Source organism: Mchenga conophoros, linkage group LG18, assembly GCF_057382185.1.
Source record: "Mchenga conophoros isolate Kocher_MC1m ecotype Shallow Benthic linkage group LG18, M_conophoros_male_GT1.1, whole genome shotgun sequence".
NCBI lineage: Eukaryota > Metazoa > Chordata > Actinopteri > Cichliformes > Cichlidae > Mchenga > Mchenga conophoros.
In genome coordinates, this window is record NC_140543.1 from 5,212,025 (window position 1) to 5,232,154 (window position 20,130).

The window sequence follows — 20,130 nt, forward strand, 5'->3', positions numbered from 1 at the left end:
GGACTCATGAGACAGGCTTGTGATCCAAGGGAGCCATCAACTGGACAATTACTGACATGACAACAAAAAAGCTAAGTACAGAGGGGGGAACAGAGGTGAAAATACTTGCTTTAAAGGATTGTAATGTTTCCTTTTAAAATAAGTCTCTAAGGTCAGACAAAGGGACAGAAACTCATAGCTTTCTACCAGCCCAATGACAAAACTATAAGTTGTTTTTTAACATCTACTTTTTCATCTATTTGGCAGTCACAGTGAAAAGTATAAACATTGGCACGCTTTGTCTTGTGATTCTGCTGTTCGTAAAAAATGACCATGCGCAAAGTACCAGACTTTAAGGCTTTGACTTGATGCCAATGGCCTGAGGAGGACAGTATTACCCTTGGACATGTGTAGTCTGCCGTCTACTCAATAGAAGAAGAAGAAGCGCGGAAATGGCACAACTGTCTTCAGTTTCTGGGAGAGTTTAACAATGAGAGACTGATGATGCAGAAGAAATCTCCGTGGTTAAAAACATTAAAAACAGTCGTCCAGGATGATGAGATCCGCCACTGGCTCAGACTGCTGTATATCAGCCGGAGACCCGAGATGAAGTCACGCAGCAGGTATGTAAAACTGTGATGTTCTCAATGAACTAACACAGGAACGATCTGAGCTCAGTCTGTAAGCTAACAGGCTAAAATCAGAGAGCAGCTAATCAAACAAGTGCGTCCGTTTTTTTTAAAGGTCAACTTTTAACAATAGACTTTCATGAGACACATCAAAACCAAACAGGGAGGGAAAGCTTCGGTTTTCTGCACTGTGCCACAGTTCGCTGTCTGCTTCGGTTCACGACGCCTCACTCCGGGGCTACAGACAGTTCTCTGCCGCCTGTGGTGCTCCTCACCTCCGTCTGCACCCACAGACTTCCCGAGGTGGAGGCAGGCCGGCAGGGACTTTGAGAGATGGGCTTTACTTTTAAAAATAGCCCTTAATCAGGGTCTAACTCACTAAAAGATGGCCACATGTCTCTCTCCAACTTAATCTCTTTCTTTTAAGTAATTGTTTTTCATTGAAATGAAATTAATTGTTCAATAAAATGATTACATTTATAATTGAATTCAAGTTAAATGAATCAAGGTGATTTTGACTTTGCTAGTTAACAGGAAGAGAAACAAACTTACACAGGATAAAATGAAATTTGGACCCAGCAGAAAAAGTCAGATCACAGACAAACAGAAACATTCCTCTTTGGCTAAAATAAAATGCAGATTATTGCTCATCTGCAGTTTTAATCATGGTGAATAATTTATGATTCAGCCAAGTAAGATTCTTCTGTGTGGAGGTTTTTCCCCTGTCAAAAGGCATTGACCATTACCTTCATCTAAACATGGAATTTAAGTCATGTAGTTGCCGTTGTTTGTTTTTAAAGAGGTCATAATATTTTTGTGATGGTAGAAATTTATCTTCAAAGTAATAGTTATAAAGTGAATTAATAAGACTTTCCAACAAAGAGAGGGAGTCACATGGTGCTTCTGAAACATTTGTACAAACCTCTCTCACATATGTGAGCAACATGCTCACAGTGTACAGCCCTGCTGACTGAGGCTGCACCTTTACCTGTCTAATCTTTTTCTTTTTACTTTGTTCCTCAAGTCCCACATCAACATGAAGTGTAAGGAGGAGGAAGATCTGGCTGGCCAGCAGGTCTGGAAGCAGGAGAGGAACTTCAATCTGGACCAGGAGGACACAGATCCCCCACAGATCAAAGAGGAACAGGAGGAACTCTGCATCAGTCAAGAGGGAGAACAGCTTGTAGTGAAACACGAGGATGAAGGCATCGTCGTCTGGAGCGGGGAAGAGCGGCTCAGACAGCTGCATAACATCTGGAAACCTGAGAAAGATTTACAGACCAGCGGTAAAACTGTAATCGCTTTTCTGAAGTGTTAACATTAATATTAAACCTACAGTTTGTATCAGTCAGATCTATTTAAGGGAGATTGGTTATGGCGTCCACCTGAGTGGCAGTGAGACTTCGAGCTCCGACCTCAACGTCCTTTGCCTACGCCCAACAGCGGTTAAAATCCAATCTTTTAGCGGCTGCCTCACCGACTTAAGCTTCTGTTCTGATCTAAACAACCAAGATGCCGACCAAACATAGGTCCAAGCCTAAAACAGCCGGAAAGGATGGATCAGACGATGACCCTAACAACGAACCTGAAACCGAGAAAATGGAAGGCGCTAGTGCTAGTGCTCAACAGACCGAGGCGAGTGTTTTGGCCGCAATTCAGTCGTTGAAAGTACATTTCACTGCTCAACTGCAAGAAGTTAAAATATCAAACCAAGAAATAAAAGAGGCGATTGGAGTGTTTTCGGAGAGGCTCACCTCCGCAGAAACTCGCATCAGTAAAGTTGAAGACGACGTCTCTTCCCTCGTAAGTAAAGAGACTTCCCTTCATAAGAAAATTCAGGAACTACAGTTAAAGGTGGACGACCTCGAAAATAGAAGCCGGAGATCTAATCTGAGACTCGTCGGATTGACTGAGAATACTGAACAAGGAGAAATTACAATATTCTTGCAAACTTTCTTAATTGATGTTTTGGGACGAGACGCGCTCCCATCCCCACCTATCATTGAACGAGCACACAGACTACAAGGGCGAAATACTCCAAATGGCCCACCCCGTGTGATCATCATGTAATTTTTGAATTATCAAGACAAGATGAGGGTGATGAGAGCGGCACGTCTGAAGGGAAAAATAACGCACAACGGACATCACATTATGTTTTTTCCTGATCTGTCAACGGAAGTCCAGAAACAACGGAAACAATACAACCAGGTAAAACAACAACTCCGTGAAATGCATATAAACTTCGGACTGATCTTTCCAGCAAAAATGAGGATTCTCCACCATGACAACAGGCTCCTCTTCCACACACCAGCGGAGGTGGAAGATTTCATGCGAAAAGTCCGGCAACAAAACGAGGGATAAACTTCACGCCCACTCAGAAACGCTACATCAAATATATGCAACTCTGATGAACAACTCCAAACCGGACATATAACGGCTGCTGGTGTACAGGTATGATATAGATGGCCTTAGGTATGCTATGTCTAAATCTTTTCATTCAGTTACATTTGTATGGCCACTTCTTTAGTTAATACGGTCGGACCTAAGTTTGTAACTTCAATCATGAGGACGCTCTATCAGCTCCTTCACACGGATCTGATGCATAACCAATCCGCTATGACTTTGGGGGGGAAGGTTTTGAGATCTACACCGATGGAAGATCTCTGGGTTGTTTTTGTTGTTTTTTTCTTTTGTTTTCTGGTTTATAAGAGATTGTTTTTAAAGTGCAGTGCTCTTGAAATAACAACTTGTGAGTCTCGACAGGAGAGACGAGATGTAGTCAAACCCAGATTACTAAAGGTACAAACTGTATGAGTAGTTATTCAAATATTGATCTAATTTCCTGGAATGTAAGAGGCCTTAGAAAATATATTAAACTGAAAAGAGTAATGGATAGAATAAAACAATATCACCCAAAGATAGTCTTCATTCAAGAAACACACTTACTCGTGAATGAAACTGACCGGATAAGGAGGAGATGGCCAGGTCAGGTTTTCTTTAGCCACTTCTCAACACATGCTAGAGGAGTGGCAACACTCATTCATAAATCAGTACCCATGTGTATTAAAAAAACCCATATTGGACCCCGCAGGGAGATTCATTATTCTACAATGCTCCGTGCTGAATCAAGATTTAATATTAGTTAATGTATATGGCCCCAATATTGACGACTCCAACTTTTATAATAATCTATTTCTCTCTATTACAGACCTTCACGGTGAGATAATTGTTGGGGGGGACTTTAATTGTACCCTAGAGCCCAGGCTTGATAGATCATCAGGCTTAGACTCTTCCCATCCAAAATCTAGACAAGTCATACAACACTTTATGTTTGAATTGAATCTTAAAGATATATGGAGATTAAAAAATCCAACAGGGAGAGAATATTCTTGCTACTCAGCCAGTCATAATAGCCGCAGTCGCATAGATTATTTTCTTATCTCAAACTTTCTTATCTCCAGAATTAACAGCTGCTCATATAAAAGTGTGCTTATATCTGACCACTCAATAACCACGCTTAACTTCTCAGTCACAGCAGCTTTTAGACGTAACCCTATTTGGCGTTTAAGACCACACTGGCTGCACAATCAAAATATTTTGGAATATGTAGGCAAAAATATTGATGACTATTTCTACTTCAACAAATCCGAAACTACAGCCTCAGTAAGATGGGAAGCTTTTAAGGTCTTTATTCGTGGACAGATGATAGGCTACACCAAAAACAAAGCAAATAAAAACTATACTGAGATGTTGGACCTCGAAGGTCAAATAAAAGAAGTGGAACTTGAGATAAACCTGAATGACTCTAAAGAAAACCAACAAAAACTTTTAAGATTAAGAGCAAAATACGATAAATTAACTACTGAGAAAGCCTCAGCCGGACTATTTAGACTGAGACAGACCTACTATGACCAAGGGGAAAAGGCAGGAAAACTTTTGGCATGGCGTATAAAAACGCTACTGAACGAACAAACAATAAATGAAATTAGAACTGCAGACGAAAATATCACAGATCCTCATAGAATAAGTGAACTCTTTGAACACTACTATTCACAACTATATACTTCAACAGGAGATACGACTCGAGAATCACTAGAATCCTTCTTTGACTCAATAAGTACCCCTTTACTTTCTGAAGAAGCCCGATGCGAATTAGACTCTCAGTTATCGATGAATGAACTCTCCAATGCAATCGATAAATTAAAAATGGGAAAAACTCCCGGCCCAGATGGAATTCCACTAGACCTTTTCAAAATGTGAATCTTATAGACCAATTTCACTAATAAACTCTGATGCCAAGATAATAAGCAAAGTTCTGGCAAACAGACTTGAACGGTACCTTCATCTTCTTGTTGATAATGACCAAAATGGGTTCGTAAAAGGCCGACAAACGCAGCATGGGATTCGCAGAGTACTGAATGTACTTTACACAAACTCAGAACAACTAGACATGGCTCTGCTTTCCTTAGACGCAGAAAAAGCTTTCGATAGGGTCGAACATAATTATCTCTATAAGGTACTATCTCAATTCGGCTTTGGCAATTACTTCATGACCTGGGTTAAAATATTATATAATAAACCTATAGCCTCAGTTAGAACCAACAATATTATATCTAGACCATTCTATCTAGGTAGAGGTACACGTCAAGGCTGTCCCCTCTCACCTCTTCTTTTCGTCCTAGCAATAGAACCACTGGCTATTGCGATAAGGAACAACCAAAACATCTCTGGCATTAGAACAAATAATATTGAGTCTAAAATTGGATTATTTGCAGATGATATTATTTTAATGCTGTCTAAATTAAAGAGTTCAATTCCTCAGCTACTTAAAACAATTAACTTCTTTGGCAATATCTCCGGTTATAAAATTAATGAATCCAAATCGGCCATCCTCTTTTTTAATCATTCTGAAAGAACTAAACCACCTATTCAAACAACGTTTCAAATTGCCAGAGACAGTCTCACTTATCTAGGTATAAAAATCACTCCAAAAATTAACGCAAATTATTCTCCTACTATCAACTCTGTTGTTGGCTTAATCAATAGATGGTCTATGCTACCAATCTCGATGATTGGACGTGTAAATATTCTCAAAATGAACATCCTTCCAAAATTTCTATATCTCTTCCGAGTCATTCCTCTCAACCCTCCAGATGACTTCTTCACAAAGACAAAAACAATATTCAGTAAATTCATTTGGAATAACAGACGAGCTAGACTGCGTCTTTCGCTACTATATCTTCCGTATGACAGAGGAGGTCTCTGTGTTCCAAACCTCAAATGGTACTACTGGGCTGCCCAACTCTCTGCGGCCTCATGCTGGTTCTCAACAACTACCCTACCCTGGGTAAATTTAGAAAGGTCAAGTACTACCCCCTTACCACTCAGCACTTATCTGTACTCTGCAAAATATAAAGATCTGATGAAAGATACATCAAACCTCTTTGTTAAAAATACTATTCGTGTGCGGTTCGAGGCACTCGAGTTTAAAAATGAAATGCCAGCACTATCCCAATTCTCACCTATCTGGGGCAATAAGGCCTTTAAACCCGGTTGGAAAGATTTGGGCTTTAAAATATGGGCCGACAGAGGCCTGTGCAAAGTTGCAGATCTATTTGACAAGGACACCTTAATATGTTTCAATGGCTTGACTCAGAAATTTGACATTCCAACCAAACATTTCTTTAAATTTCTTCAAATCAGAAGCTTCATTTCAAAAACTCAAAAATCTCTAACACCGCCCACCCTAAACTCATTAGAGGATATAGCAATAAACCATCAGCTGAAGAAGGGTTTAATTTCTCGCTTCTACAATAACCTTAGAGACGGCTCTCAAATATCCTCAGAAAAAGAAAGACGCGCATGGTGTCAAGACTTAGAGTGTAGTATAACTACAGAGGAATGGCAAAAAGCTTGCTTGAAAGCTCAAACACAATCTATAAACACTCAATTTAAACTAATCCAGTACAAATGGTTAATGAGAACATATATTACCCCAACATTATTAAATAAATTTGACCCCAAAACTCCGGACATATGTGTTAAATGTGGGGAAAAGGGCACACTGATGCACTGCCTATGGGAATGCTCAGAAATTCAAAAGTTTTGGAAGGAAGTTTTAGAAATAATTGCACATATTACAAGTGTCAAATTGGATCCATGTCCTAAATTATGCATCCTAGGAATTTTCCCCGCTGAAATCCAGCTGAGCAAAGCTAACCAAAAAACCACAACCTTCTGCCTGCTACAGGCGAAATACAGTATAGCCAAATCATGGAGATCCACTAGTAGACCACACGTGAGAATTTGGTTATCGACATTGTCAAAAACCCTTGCTCTGGAGAAACTTACGTCTATGATAAAGGGTAAACATGCTTCCTTCAAAAAAATGTGGGGAAATTTTTTGTTATTTTTGGAAGGTGAGGAAATGATCGATAATGTACAGAAATGATTCTATCTATTTAACCTGTATGGAGAAGTAACGTCACAGCTGCGAAAGAAAACCTGGGGAACCTGCGATTGCTGGTCTGCTAAATAGAAGGACAGGAGAAGGGACGTGAAATTAAATGGATTGGAAACGGAAGAGGACGCAGCTTATCATTGCAACCACTAATCTGGATGCCTCTCTAACTAACATGATATCCTTGGATTAAACTTCAGCCCGAAACCCTGGAATGTTATACTTGCTTGATTTTTTTTCTCTCTGGAGCACTATCTGTAAACCTTTGCTTCAGGGTCTTTTTTTTTTCTTTTTTTTTTTTTTTCTTTTGTTGTTGGGGGGTTATTTTGGGTTGCATATATTTTTCTGAAATAATATATGAATGATTTTCATGGGAGAGTATATATAATATATCTCTGTGTCCTCCTAACATTAATCATTTACGATGTACATAAATCATTATTATATACTCAGTTTTTTGGGTTTTTTTGGTTGATGGAAAAGTAATAAAGAATAAAATTTTAAAAAAAGTCAGATCTATTTAATGTGTATTCGTGAAAACATGACAGGGAGTTTTAAATGGACTGGTTCTTATATAGCGCTTTTCTACTCAATCTTGAGCACTCAAAGCGCTTTACAAAACTTGTGCATTCACCCACTCACTCCCATTCGCACAAGCACATTTTTCTTAGTGCTTTCTACCAACATTCAGACACACATTCCACAGATCAAAGAGCAACTTGAGGCAACTTGGAGTTAGTATCTTGCCCAAGGATATTTGAAATGCAGACTAGGTGAAGCCGGGAATCGAACCGATCAGTAGATGATCTGCTCTACCGCCTGAGCTACAGCCACCCCCAATAGTGAAGATTATTTTGAAAAATATCAAGATGTAGATCAGTTTCGAGATCAACTCCAAAATAGATCATCAGTCAGTCAGTAATAAGTGAGTTCTTTTTTGTTTGAAAGGTTTTTTTTACTCTTAATGTTGCTGAAAAATGTCAGAACTCAAGTTCTCATTTGCATCAGAGTGCACAAATAACTTCATTTTTACACACTTTTAATTTCACCTGCAAATGTGAGCAACATGCCCTCATTACAGACTTTAACTAAAACTTTATCTTCTCAGAAGTGTTTTTCTATAATTACATTTTTTTTATTGTTCGTTTAGACCTCCACCAGCAAACTGCCTGTAAGGAGGAGGAGTTTGTCGCCAATCAGCAGGAGAGGAACTCAAGTCTGGACCAGGAGGACCCAGATCCTCCACAGATTAAAGAGGAACAGGAGGAACTCTGCACCAGTCAGGAGCTGGAGGAGATTGTACTGAAGCAGGAGATCAATAGTTTTATGGTGACTTCTAGTTTTGAGGAAAGTGACCTCAGTGAATCAGAACCAAACGATGACCAGCTCCTTGCTCTTAACTTTCCTGAACCAGAGCTTGAGGAACAGGAAGAAAACCAGCATGTGGACTCGGGATCAACTAGAAATGCGGAGCTGAAGAAAAGGAGACGTCACAAAAACCGAACAGATAAGTCTCGGAGTGAAACTGATACAAGTAAAAAATCTGTAAGCTGTGACACTTGTGGAAAAACTTTTCAGTGTAAATCCAACCTGACGAGACACATGAGAGTTCACACAAGTGAGAAGCCACATTCTTGTAGCACCTGTGGGAAAAGATTCATTTGGAAATCAGGATTGGAAACTCACGTAAGGATCCACACAGGCGAGAAGCCATATTTTTGCATCACCTGTGGGAAAAGATTTAATAAGAAATCCGGATTTGAAAGTCACGTGAGAATCCACACAGGCGAGAAGCCGTATTTCTGTAGCACATGTGGGAAAAGATTTGGTAAGAAATCAGGACTAGAAACTCATTTGAGAATCCACACCGGTGAGAAAGCGTATTCTTGCAACGTCTGTAGGAAAGAGTTTAGAGACTTGTCGACTATGAAAAGTCACAGAAGGATCCACACAGGTGAGAAACCATATATTTGTAGCTCCTGTGGGGAAAGATTCAGTTGGAAATCAGGACTGAATTTTCATCTAAGGATCCACCTGAGTGACAAACCAAATCACTGCAGCACCCGAGGTAGAAAATGACCTCATGCTCCAAGTCACGGTACATTTCCTGTCCACAGCAGTGAAGGGCACTCTATGTTGTTTGTTCCAGCCCTGACTTTATGTTTCTCTAAGTTTGATATTTTTTTTATTGGTCTTTAAAGGTGACACAAATATTTATTGAACATGGATGCTCTTTTAATATTTACCACAGAAACTTGTATTTCTTCTTCAGTATAGAAGAAAACAAACATGAAAATGAGTTTTTCATCACTTGTTCCTTGTAACAACCATGATGTGATTCCTTTTTATCAGCCAATAAATAAGTTTTGATACACAGGACTAAAGATTTAAAAAAGTTCAAGACAAGTATACAATTTTTATTTAAATATGTTTTCTTTGTGATTTATGTTAATGAAGGTTATACTTCAGTATGGCTTTGACCTGGTTGTCCTGGTTCTTCTTAGCAACATGTTGCAAGATTTGATTAAAATGTTTGTGACTTATTTTGTGTATTGTGTAATCCCTGCTAAATAAAAGCAGTTAAATGTGCTATATTGGCTCATGATAAGTGTTTATATCATTTTGCCTAAATGCAAGTAAACTCAATGTTTGCCAACTCTGTGTGTGCAGTTTGCTTCATAAGTACAGTAACAGAACTTAAACTACATGGAGCCTATTTTGATTACATCATTACAGATGTAGATATTATTCATAGTTCATATTTCACAGTGTGCTGCAATCTTCTCCACAGACCTGCATTGCTCTCTGTTCAGACCCGTCATCTTCAAGATGTCCACTAGATGTCGTCAGAGTTCCCCCACTTTCCTCATCTATTGTGTTGCCATTACCTGAGCCTGCTTAAAACCTAAAGTCCTTTACATATGGGTTCATTCAGGGTCATGTTTAGTGGGCAGGTTTAGTGCGATGAAGGAAACTCGTTTTCTTTAACTTTACCTCTCAGTAAGTAACTGGAGTAACAGACTCACTGATTCCTCCCCACCTGCTGGACATGAACCAGCTGACTGACACTTGTTTTCATTTTCTCATTCATAAAGTTGCTACCAGTTCAATTCATTTATATTTATATAGTGCCAAAAAAACAACAGTTGCCTCAAGGTGCTTTATATTGTAAGGTAAAGAATGTAAAAACCTCCACAATTGAACAAGCTGAAAAGAGCAAATGCTTGGCAGCAGTGGCAGAAACAGGCTTTCTGTCGTAATCACTGTAAAACACTAATCACTGGTCAGTCATTTGTTGTGTTGCAATCGGTTACACTGAGGGAAAAAATTTCACAACTGGATCTCGGAGATAATGTGAATATTTGTGAAAATATGTGAAGATGAGGCTGAAATAACTCTGAGACTCTAAAACATGATGAAATGCTTACATATTGAAATGTGTGTAGTAACATGACCTACAGCTTGTTTAAGAACTCGTGATTTTTTTCCCCTGTTGGCATAAGGTGAAATCCTGCATAAAGGAGGTGACCTTTGCTCCCTGACTCAGACGTGATAAACATGACCCAAATCATTCACGTTGGTGCCAAATAATGTTTTGTTAAAGTTTAACAAGCTTTCCCAGCCTGAAACTGCCAGACAAACAAATCACCTGTTGGAGATGCTGGTTTAGCTCCCTGGGTAAAGTGGGTGACCCAGATGCTAAAGCCCAGCTATGACTCCTGCCTGAGGACTTTTAGTCTTGGTTTGCATCCAACTTTTCTGCCACAATAGTTCAATTTTCTTAATAAAACACCAAATTACAACAAGTTACCTCGAGGCAGTTTATATTGAAGGCACTTTATTCGAAGGTAAAGATCCGACAATAATACAGAGAAACAACAGGTAGAAGCAATGGAAGATTGAAAATAACGGTTGTCATTACTTTTCATTCAGTCATATATTAAGATACAGAAACACCATCTGTTGTGTGTAAAGATGAACAGTAGGGGTAGGGTGATTTTCACCAGATCAAAGCCATGGATTCACAATTATGGTTTGGTGCTGTTGAGTACCTGGATAGAAAATGCACATGTGGAATGGTAGAAAGTGTTCAGCATGCTTTGATGATCTGCTTCAACTATGCTGGGGTGAGCATTACAGACTGCTTCTTAAATTTAATAACCAAATTGCATCAATGGGGAACTATAAATTCTACATTTGGATTTCTGATTATTATTTCTGGCTGATTTTCATTAGATCGACCTGAGTAGGGCAGCGACAGATGTGTGCGGTCCAGAAGTAGAAGAAGAAGAAAGAGGAGAGCAGAAATGATGACATTCTAGGCTCGCTTTTCACCTTTGATGTACTCTTAGCAGGAAGACTTTGGTTTGGTGATGTGTTAGAGATAATTTAGTGGTTGAAGCTACTGTGGACTGACCAGATCTGCCATCAGCTCAGAGTGCTGGATATCACCGCAAACCTGAGACAAAGTCATACAGAACAGGTGTGTAAAACTGTGATGGTCACTGTGATGGGTGCATGCAACCACACAACTGAGACACTTAGTAATATTCATTTGGTCTTTTGTCTTATGTTTACGTTATGCTTTAAAGTTTCTGTGATCATAAGTTAACTAATTTGACGTTTTGAGGTTACCTGTAGTGATGTGACGTTCTGTATCGAGGCTTCGGAGCGTGTGTCGGGTAATTGAGGGGGCGTTTCCGCGATGCGCGTATCGAGGCTTGCTTCATTTATGGGAGGAGCTGAAAATGATGACGTCCGAAGCCTCGCTGCCCGGCTGTACCACGTGACTGGTTCATGAAGTGGTTCGAACTTTGCCGCGAGATATGACAGCGATATAAACCCTCAGACTTCATTCAAAATGTGGGTGTTTGATGGAGAGTTGCGGTTAGTGAGAGTTTGGAGACAGTTTGGAGGTTTATGAGAGTGAGGAGAGAAAGTCAGGAGAGAATGGAGCCAGCTAAGAAGAGGAGGATGTCCTCCCCTGTGTGGGAACATTGTGATTTTATTCCTCCCAACAAGGTATGTAAATTTCTACAGAAGATGTATTTTCATAATACTGATGGTGCAATACAATTTATGTTAAGCTGTCTTGACTTTTGTACAAGGTGAAGTGTTTGCTATGTGCCAGGGAGCTGGGATATAACAGCAACACCTCATCCATGCTTAGGCACTACAGAGCTTTGCATGAGAATAAGGGGGAACACTGATTGTGGAGCAAGACCAGGTGAGCCATCAAATGCCATGATAATATAGCATGCAGTAATGTTACTAAATGATATAACAATATTATACAACTGTAATAAGTTACATGTGTGATATTTATATTTGTGCTTTGTCTTTATTGTCTTTCCTCAGGAGAACAATCTCAAATAGATGAAGACCTGGTCAGCATGGTGATTGAGGACTCCCAGCCATTTAGCATTGTGGAGGACAAAGGATTCAAAAGATTTGTTAAATCATTAAATCCTAGCTATGTTCTCCCCACTAAAAAGGCCATAAAAGCAGTGAAAATTTAGTTTTTACAGAATAAAATGTGAACAGGCAGGACTGTGTAGCTGTCCATACCTCAACGTTACAACCGCACAACCACTGTCCACACCCCAACCACACCTCACCTCACAGTAAATGATCATTTGCATTTTAAGCATTTCCAAATAATCATTTCCCATACTGCCAGTATAAATATACACAGTATACTGCCATCACTACAATATACATGTTTTACACACTCCTTTTGTTGTTGACATTTACAGGCTGTGTGCAAAATGCCACACTCTTCAAATTCATGCCAGCTATTATTTTTACGTCCAGTAGGTGTCCTACTAGAGCAAATGAAGCTTCAAGAAGCTTTGCGCTGGGGTGAACCAATTGGATGAAAAGCTTCAGTGCTTCACGAAGCTTCATCTGCCCATCACTAGCATAGACTTTGCTTTGCATTGTTTGTTATTTTATATAGGTATGTTATATTGATTATATTTCTGCTCTTTCTCAGTTACCTGACCTCCGCTCCAGTCCTTCCTGGTTTGGCTGAAAGAGGAGGCTGAGGGTGGAGCTGGTTTAAATGCAGAAGCCAATAAAGTGGACTGGACCATCTATTGTGATCATGCAGGGGGAATGGGGTTCTTCTTGAATGATGGTTATCTGTTATCCCTTTAGTTTTCACCTTTGGTTTATATAATGGTTTATTCATTTGCTATATAACTGGAGCTGTTTCTCATTTGGGCAGGTCAGTTTGAGTTATGTTTTTGTTAAGTGATTTTTGAGTAGCGGTCTGTTAAGGTAACCTCTTTTATGGGCCCACTTGGTTCTTACAAACTTTATTTTTTGTTATTTTGAATTTTTGTAATCATTTTGTCCTTTTTGGGGTATAATAAAACCCATTTTTTTGAAGATTACATTTGTGCCTGTGTGTTCCTGGCGGCTTGGATCATGACAGTCTCAGTGAAATAACACTGACTCATGCAGGACTCTGATAAAAACTCAGCTTGTGGGCTAACAGACTAAAATCAAAGAATGCTTCTCTTTTTCTCTTTTGTTAAAAACTTTGAACATCCAGTGAGACACAGAGTAAAGTGACTTTCCGAGATTGTTTCTTCTTCTACAGATTCAGATAAATGATGTCATTTTGAGCCAGAAAGAACATTTCCATCATAAAGTAGAAGACTTTTATATTTTTTATTTATTTATCTGGTAAAAAGTCTCATTGACTTTAAAATGTCTTTTTCAAAAGAGATCTGGCCAAGACCAGAAGCTCCAGTTTTCTCTGCTTCTGTTTGCAGCAGAGCAAAAAGGACAGAGAGCAAGGGACGAGAGAAGACATGAGACAAAGACGTGAACGGGACCAAATACTAACCAAGACAACCTAAACAACAAATACTGAATAAATTCAAGAGCGTAAGCCCTTGAATTCTGATTTAATAAAGTAAATCAGAATACTTTATTAATCCTGAAGGATTAATAAAATATTCTGATTCTGATAACTAGGAAACATAAGATACACAGAGAACAGAATAATGATTAAACAAGACTCAAAAAACCATAAACACAAAACACTGGGTCAACGACCCAGGTACCCTAACAGCCGAGGGAAAAGATGACCTCCTATTCACATCAGTATGGTATATTTTACTCCCATATCACTACTCAAAGATCATATTTTATTGTTGTAGGTTGTGGAGGTGACACACACACAAGCTGTAGTTCAACAATGACTTCATTCCTCTATTGACCTATAAAGAGGTCTTGTTACATAAGATTAAAGCTGGAAACTGACACACATAAGCCCAAACACATTGTGTTATTGTGGACGTTGAAGTCACTGCATGTGTTTTTCATGAAGATTAAACTTTCCTGTGCTGTTGGTTCTTTGTTTAATTCTGTTGATTCTTACTTTTTTGTTCCTAAAGTTTAAACTAAACTCTTGTTGGATACCAGGTGTTCATTTAATAAAGCTGCAGGTTCAAACTTCTAACTGCATGAAAATGTAATGTGTAATGTCATGTGTTTCTAAGTACCATCATTGATTTTGGTCATCAAATCAGCCATTACTCATTTAATTTGATGTAAATTTCCCCTAATTTGCATATTCAGATTCAGTATTCAGTACCACATGTGAAAGTGACCCAGATCAGATTTGAAAATATTGGATTTGTGCCGTTCACACTGTCATAGCATGATCGGATATAGGGTCGCATAGGGTCAAAAAAATCGGATTTAATGCGCTTTCGCCTGCAGTGTGAATGTAGCCTTAGTTAGTTCTTAGAGTTTGGTTTCTGTGTTCCCCTCTATTTAGTGTCTGTACTGTGTCTCTGTGCATTTCCTGTTTTATTGTGAAGGTCCATGTCTTATGTTAGTGTGTTCTGTTCACATTTCCCCCTGTCTCGTGTAGTCAATTAGGATCAGCTGTGTCTTTGCCATTCCATGTCTCCCCCTGTGTGTATTTATACTATGTGTCCTCGTGTGCTCCTCGCCGGTTCATCTGTGTTTTTTCCTGCATCATTCTGTGTCGTCTCCCTGCATCTCCATTTTAGGTTTCAGTTCTGTGTTGTGTTAGTTTTTTCCAGTTTAGGTTTCACCTCCTGCTGGCCTCCTTCGCCCGTTCCTAGATGCCCCTGGTCTCATATCGCACTGGACTTCATCACTGGTCTCCCACCATCCTCAGGTAACAGTTATTCTGACCATCATCGATCGGTTCTCCAAAGCTGTGCATTTCATTGCTCTGCCTAAGGGGATTAGGTGCAAGAGTTGTTAAAATGTATAATTAAATAATAGATGGATTCAATAGCAAACTGTGCCTCGTTCTCAGATGGACAGCAAGTGGAATGTGATAGATGAGATGAGGAGATGGAAGGAAGAAGAGAGGCAAAGAGTGATTCACAGGCAGAGCTTAGTTTATTTCCCAGTTTTGTTGCCTTATGGTTCCAAGCGCCGTGACCAATCTTTGCGTTTTATTATTATCTCATAACACTTGTTTAATCAGCTACCCTCTCTCCTGTGGACTGTTTAATCTCTACAGTCTCAGATCAACACAGCCCTGCCCTCCAGCACTATCAGCAGCAAGAGCAGAAGCAACCCCCCAAACAGCAACATTGTACCCATCAGGTAAAAAATGGGCTACGTTTGCTTTGCATTGTGCCCACCTGATGACAGTGATGTAGTGTGATGTGATTCCATATTAGATTCTTGATGAATGTGGGTTGTTGTTCTTCAGCCTGCTTCTATGTGCCCTTTTTAACTGTGAGCACCCGCCCCTTTAAACATCTCTGCACTGCCCTGACTAAATGTATATATAAACTGTCTCTATGGTTTACAGTCTGAGTCTGACAAGCTGTCAGCTGTTCATTTCTGCTATTTGAATTGTTAAAAGAAACAAACTATTCATTTAGCAGATTAACAAAAAGAATAGAGAGGCATCCAGTTATTGACATTTATATTATTTAGTTAAAGGTTTGAACAGAAAAACAATTAAACACAGAGCCTCTTCCTGCTTTCTGGAATGAATCACAGCATGAAAACCCTTCCTCTTCTTCCTGCTCTCTAGCTCAGCACCTCCTGTCTGTCCATATCGTTCTGTGTTCCCTCCCCTTTAGATCTACATTATGAAGATGGGTGTAACCAACGTGTGTTAGAGCTGGCAGGCCCCATTCACAGCAGCAACACTTGTTGTTCAGATCAGACCAGTTTCTATAATAAGGAAGTGAAACTTACACAGTCACTGACACTGAGAGGAGAAATGGCGCAGAAAGGAGTTCAGCTGGACCGAGAAACCTTCTCTTGTTCGATCTGTTTGGATCTACTGAAGGATCCGGTGACTATTCCCTGTGGACACAGCTACTGCATGAAGTGTATTGAAAGCTTCTGGGATGAAGAGGAAAAGAAGAAAATCTACAGCTGCCCTCAGTGCAGACAGACTTTCACAGCGAGGCCTGTCCTGGTGAAAAGCACCATGTTAGCAGATTTAGTGGAGCAGCTGAAGAAGACTGGACTCCAAGCTGCTCCTGCTGATCACTGCTATGCTGGACCTGAAGATGTGGCCTGTGATGTCTGCACTGGAAGAAAAATGAAAGCCTTCAAGTCCTGTTTAGTCTGTCTGGCATCTTACTGTGAGAAACACCTTCAGACTCATAATATTGTTGCAGTTTCATTCAAGAAACACAAGCTGGTGGAGCCCTCCAAGAAGCTCCAGGAGAACATCTGCTCTCGTCATGATGAGGTGATGAAGATGTTCTGCCGTACTGATCAGCAGAGTATCTGTTATCTCTGCTCTGTGGATGAACATAAAGGCCACGACACAGTCTCAGCTGCAGCAGAAAGGACTGAGAGGCAGAGAGAGCTGGAGGTGAGTCGACAAAACATCCAGCAGAGAATCCAGGACAGAGAGAAAGATGTGAAGCTGCTTCAACAGGAGGTGGAGGCCATCAATCAGTCTGCTGATCAAACAGTGGAGCACAGTGAGAAGATCTTCACTGAGCTGATCCATCTCATCCAGAAAAGAAGCTCTGATGTGAAGCAGCAGATCAGATCCCAGCAGGAAACTGAAGTGAGTCGAGTCAAAGAGCTTCAGGAGAAGCTGGAGCAGGAGATCACTGAGCTGAAGAGGAAAGATGCTGAGCTGAAGCAGCTCTCACACACAGAGGATCACATCCAGTTTCTACACAACTACCCCTCACTGTCAGCACTCAGTGAGTCTACAGACTCATCCAGCATCAATATCCGTCCTCTGAGCTACTTTGAGGATGTGACAGCAGCTGTGTCAGAGGTCAGAGATAAACTACAGGACATTCTGAGAGAGGAATGGACAAACATCTCACTGACAGTCACTGAAGTGGATGTTTCACTGTCACAACCAGAGCCAAAGACCAGAGCTGGATTCTTAAAATATTCATGTGAAATCACACTGGATCCAAACACAGCAAACAAACTGCTGTTATTATCAGAGGGGAACAGAAAAGCAACATTTATGAATCAACAACAGTCTTATTCTGATCATCCAGACAGATTCACTAACACGTTGCAGGTCCTGAGTAGAGAGAGTCTGACTGGACGTTGTTACTGGGAGGTGGAGTGGAGAGGGGGAGAAGTTTATGTAGCAGTCGCATACAAGAATATCAGCAGAAAAGGAGGTGAATCCCAATTTGGACATAATGACAAATCTTGGTCATTATATTGTTACAACAACAGTTTTACATTTCGGTACAACAAAATCCAAACTCCTGTCTCAGGTCCTCGTTCCTCCAGAGTAGGAGTGTACCTGGATCACAGAGCAGGTATTTTGTCCTTCTACAGCGTCTCTGAAACCATGACTCTCCTCCACAGAGTCCAGACCACATTCACTCAGCCGCTCTATGCTGGACTGTTGGTTTACTATTATGGAGACACTGCTGAGTTGATTAAAGTGAAATAGACTGAAGTCTTTCATATTGTTGTAAGTTTAAATCTGTATTTTAGTTCCCTTTTAGTTTCTCTCCATCATTATTGTGGTATTTATGTGCTGCACATAAATCAGATGTCAGTCAAACATTATGGGCAGTACCTCGACATCTTCAACATGTTGTCTTGATGTTTTTACGTTTTATAGGTGGAGCTCTTTCCTGTGTCTGTTCAGCCATGGAGACTATCAATGCTTATGGATATTTTTATTTGAAAAATTTCTCCACATGACAACATAAACTTCTCTATCTTCTAAATGTTTACTGAATATTTTTCTTATGTATTTGTATGTTGTTGTTTCTCTTCACTGATCTTAACAGAGAAGTCTACAGACCTTCCTTTATCACACAGATTTTATTCTCATTTGTACATTTATAAAGAAAACAATTAATTACAGAGCAATAAGAAATTTTAAGAAAGTGCACTATATCATAATTTATAGTAAAGTGTATTAAAGCATCGTTAGTTAGTCACTTATTTAGTTTGGAGCTGTATCATCTGACACTGTAGAAACATTTCCTCCAGCTTCAGCACAGAATGTTAAAAACAGAACTATTAATGAGAACAAACAGTAGGAACACAGTATCAGCAAACATCATGGCTTAAAATGGAGAGTAAAAATCTAAAAAGAAATAAACAAATTAGTAAAAAGGATTTCCTGTTGACATGTTATTGGTCCTATCTTGTCTGCAGCACCTCCAGGATGCTTCTTATATGTTTCTGGTTATTTTTGCACCAATTTTAGTTTTTGTCAGTAGGAAGTTCAAGTTCAACTCAGTGTGTTTGTTTGTTTTTTTCAAACTGATGCCTGACCTTGAACACCAAACATCTGTCAATAAAGCAATGATATAAAATGCTTATATTAGTACTGAAAAACTGCATATCCACTTTACAAATATAAATAATGATATAAATCCACAGCTGAACTGGAGGAGCAGCTGATCTAGTTCACTCATGTGTTTCTGGACTAAGAGTTGGAGCAAATACCTTATGATTCAGTGATGTTTGTTTTTGTTAAATATTTTGTAGATCCAAGAGTGAGTTTGACTCATGATGATGATGTTCCGAATTAAACAAAGTTGGTCACAAATTCTTCAAAGCTGTTTATTAAGAATATATTCACTTGGACTCATGAGACAGGCTTGTGATCCAAGGGAGCCATCAACTGGACAATTACTGACATGACAACAAAAAAGCTAAGTACAGAGGGGGGAACAGAGGTGAAAATACTTGCTTTAAAGGATTGTAATGTTTCCTTTTAAAATAAGTCTCTAAGGTCAGACAAAGGGACAGAAACTCATAGCTTTCTACCAGCCCAATGACAAAACTATAAGTTGTTTTTTAACATCTACTTTTTCATCTATTTGGCAGTCACAGTGAAAAGTATAAACATTGGCACGCTTTGTCTTGTGATTCTGCTGTTCGTAAAAAATGACCATGCGCAAAGTACCAGACTTTAAGGCTTTGACTTGATGCCAATGGCCTGAGGAGGACAGTATTACCCTTGGACATGTGTAGTCTGCCGTCTACTCAATAGAAGAAGAAGAAGCGCGGAAATGGCACAACTGTCTTCAGTTTCTGGGAGAGTTTAACAATGAGAGACTGATGATGCAGAAGAAATCTCCGTGGTTAAAAACATTAAAAACAGTCGTCCAGGATGATGAGATCCGCCACTGGCTCAGACTGCTGTATATCAGCCGGAGACCCGAGATGAAGTCACGCAGCAGGTATGTAAAACTGTGATGTTCTCAATGAACTAACACAGGAACGATCTGAGCTCAGTCTGTAAGCTAACAGGCTAAAATCAGAGAGCAGCTAATCAAACAAGTGCGTCCGTTTTTTTTAAAGGTAAACTTTTAACAATAGACTTTCATGAGACACATCAAAACCAAACAGGGAGGGAAAGCTTCGGTTTTCTGCACTGTGCCACAGTTCGCTGTCTGCTTCGGTTCACGACGCCTCACTCCGGGGCTACAGACAGTTCTCTGCCGCCTGTGGTGCTCCTCACCTCCGTCTGCACCCACAGACTTCCCGAGGTGGAGGCAGGCCGGCAGGGACTTTGAGAGATGGGCTTTACTTTTAAAAAATACCCCTTAATCAGGGTCTAACTCACTAAAAGATGGCCACATG

General features: G+C 39.8%; 2 protein-coding genes across 7 annotated transcripts; both read left to right on the forward strand.

The window, feature by feature from the left end:
• Positions 1–1,636: 1,636 nt before the first annotated feature.
• On the forward strand, positions 1,637–9,724 carry LOC146553016 (uncharacterized). 2 transcript variants are annotated; one of them, XM_085255570.1, is made up of 2 exons: positions 1,637–1,894; positions 8,219–9,724. In XM_085255570.1, exons 1-2 carry the CDS (start codon positions 1,645–1,647, stop codon positions 9,145–9,147), a joined length of 1,179 nt encoding a protein of 392 aa, XP_085111696.1. In that variant the 5' UTR covers positions 1,637–1,644; the 3' UTR covers positions 9,148–9,724. The 2 variants fall into 2 exon arrangements, 1 of the variants encoding a protein (XP_085111696.1); XR_014889587.1 differs by lacking the exon at positions 1,637–1,894 and adding an exon at positions 1,922–3,059 and having other exon boundaries at positions 8,219–8,356.
• A 5,267-nt stretch (positions 9,725–14,991) lies between these two features.
• Positions 14,992–18,257, forward strand: LOC146553017 (tripartite motif-containing protein 16-like). 5 transcript variants are annotated; one of them, XM_085255386.1, is made up of 3 exons: positions 14,992–15,232; positions 15,587–15,664; positions 16,152–18,257. In XM_085255386.1, exons 1-3 carry the CDS (start codon positions 14,992–14,994, stop codon positions 17,972–17,974), a joined length of 2,142 nt encoding a protein of 713 aa, XP_085111512.1. In that variant the 3' UTR covers positions 17,975–18,257. The 5 variants fall into 5 exon arrangements, with proteins under 5 accessions (XP_085111512.1, XP_085111513.1, XP_085111514.1 ...); XM_085255387.1 differs by lacking the exon at positions 15,587–15,664 and having other exon boundaries at positions 16,161–18,257; XM_085255388.1 differs by lacking the exons at positions 14,992–15,232; positions 15,587–15,664 and having other exon boundaries at positions 16,302–16,817; positions 16,881–18,257.
• Positions 18,258–20,130: the final 1,873 nt, after the last annotated feature.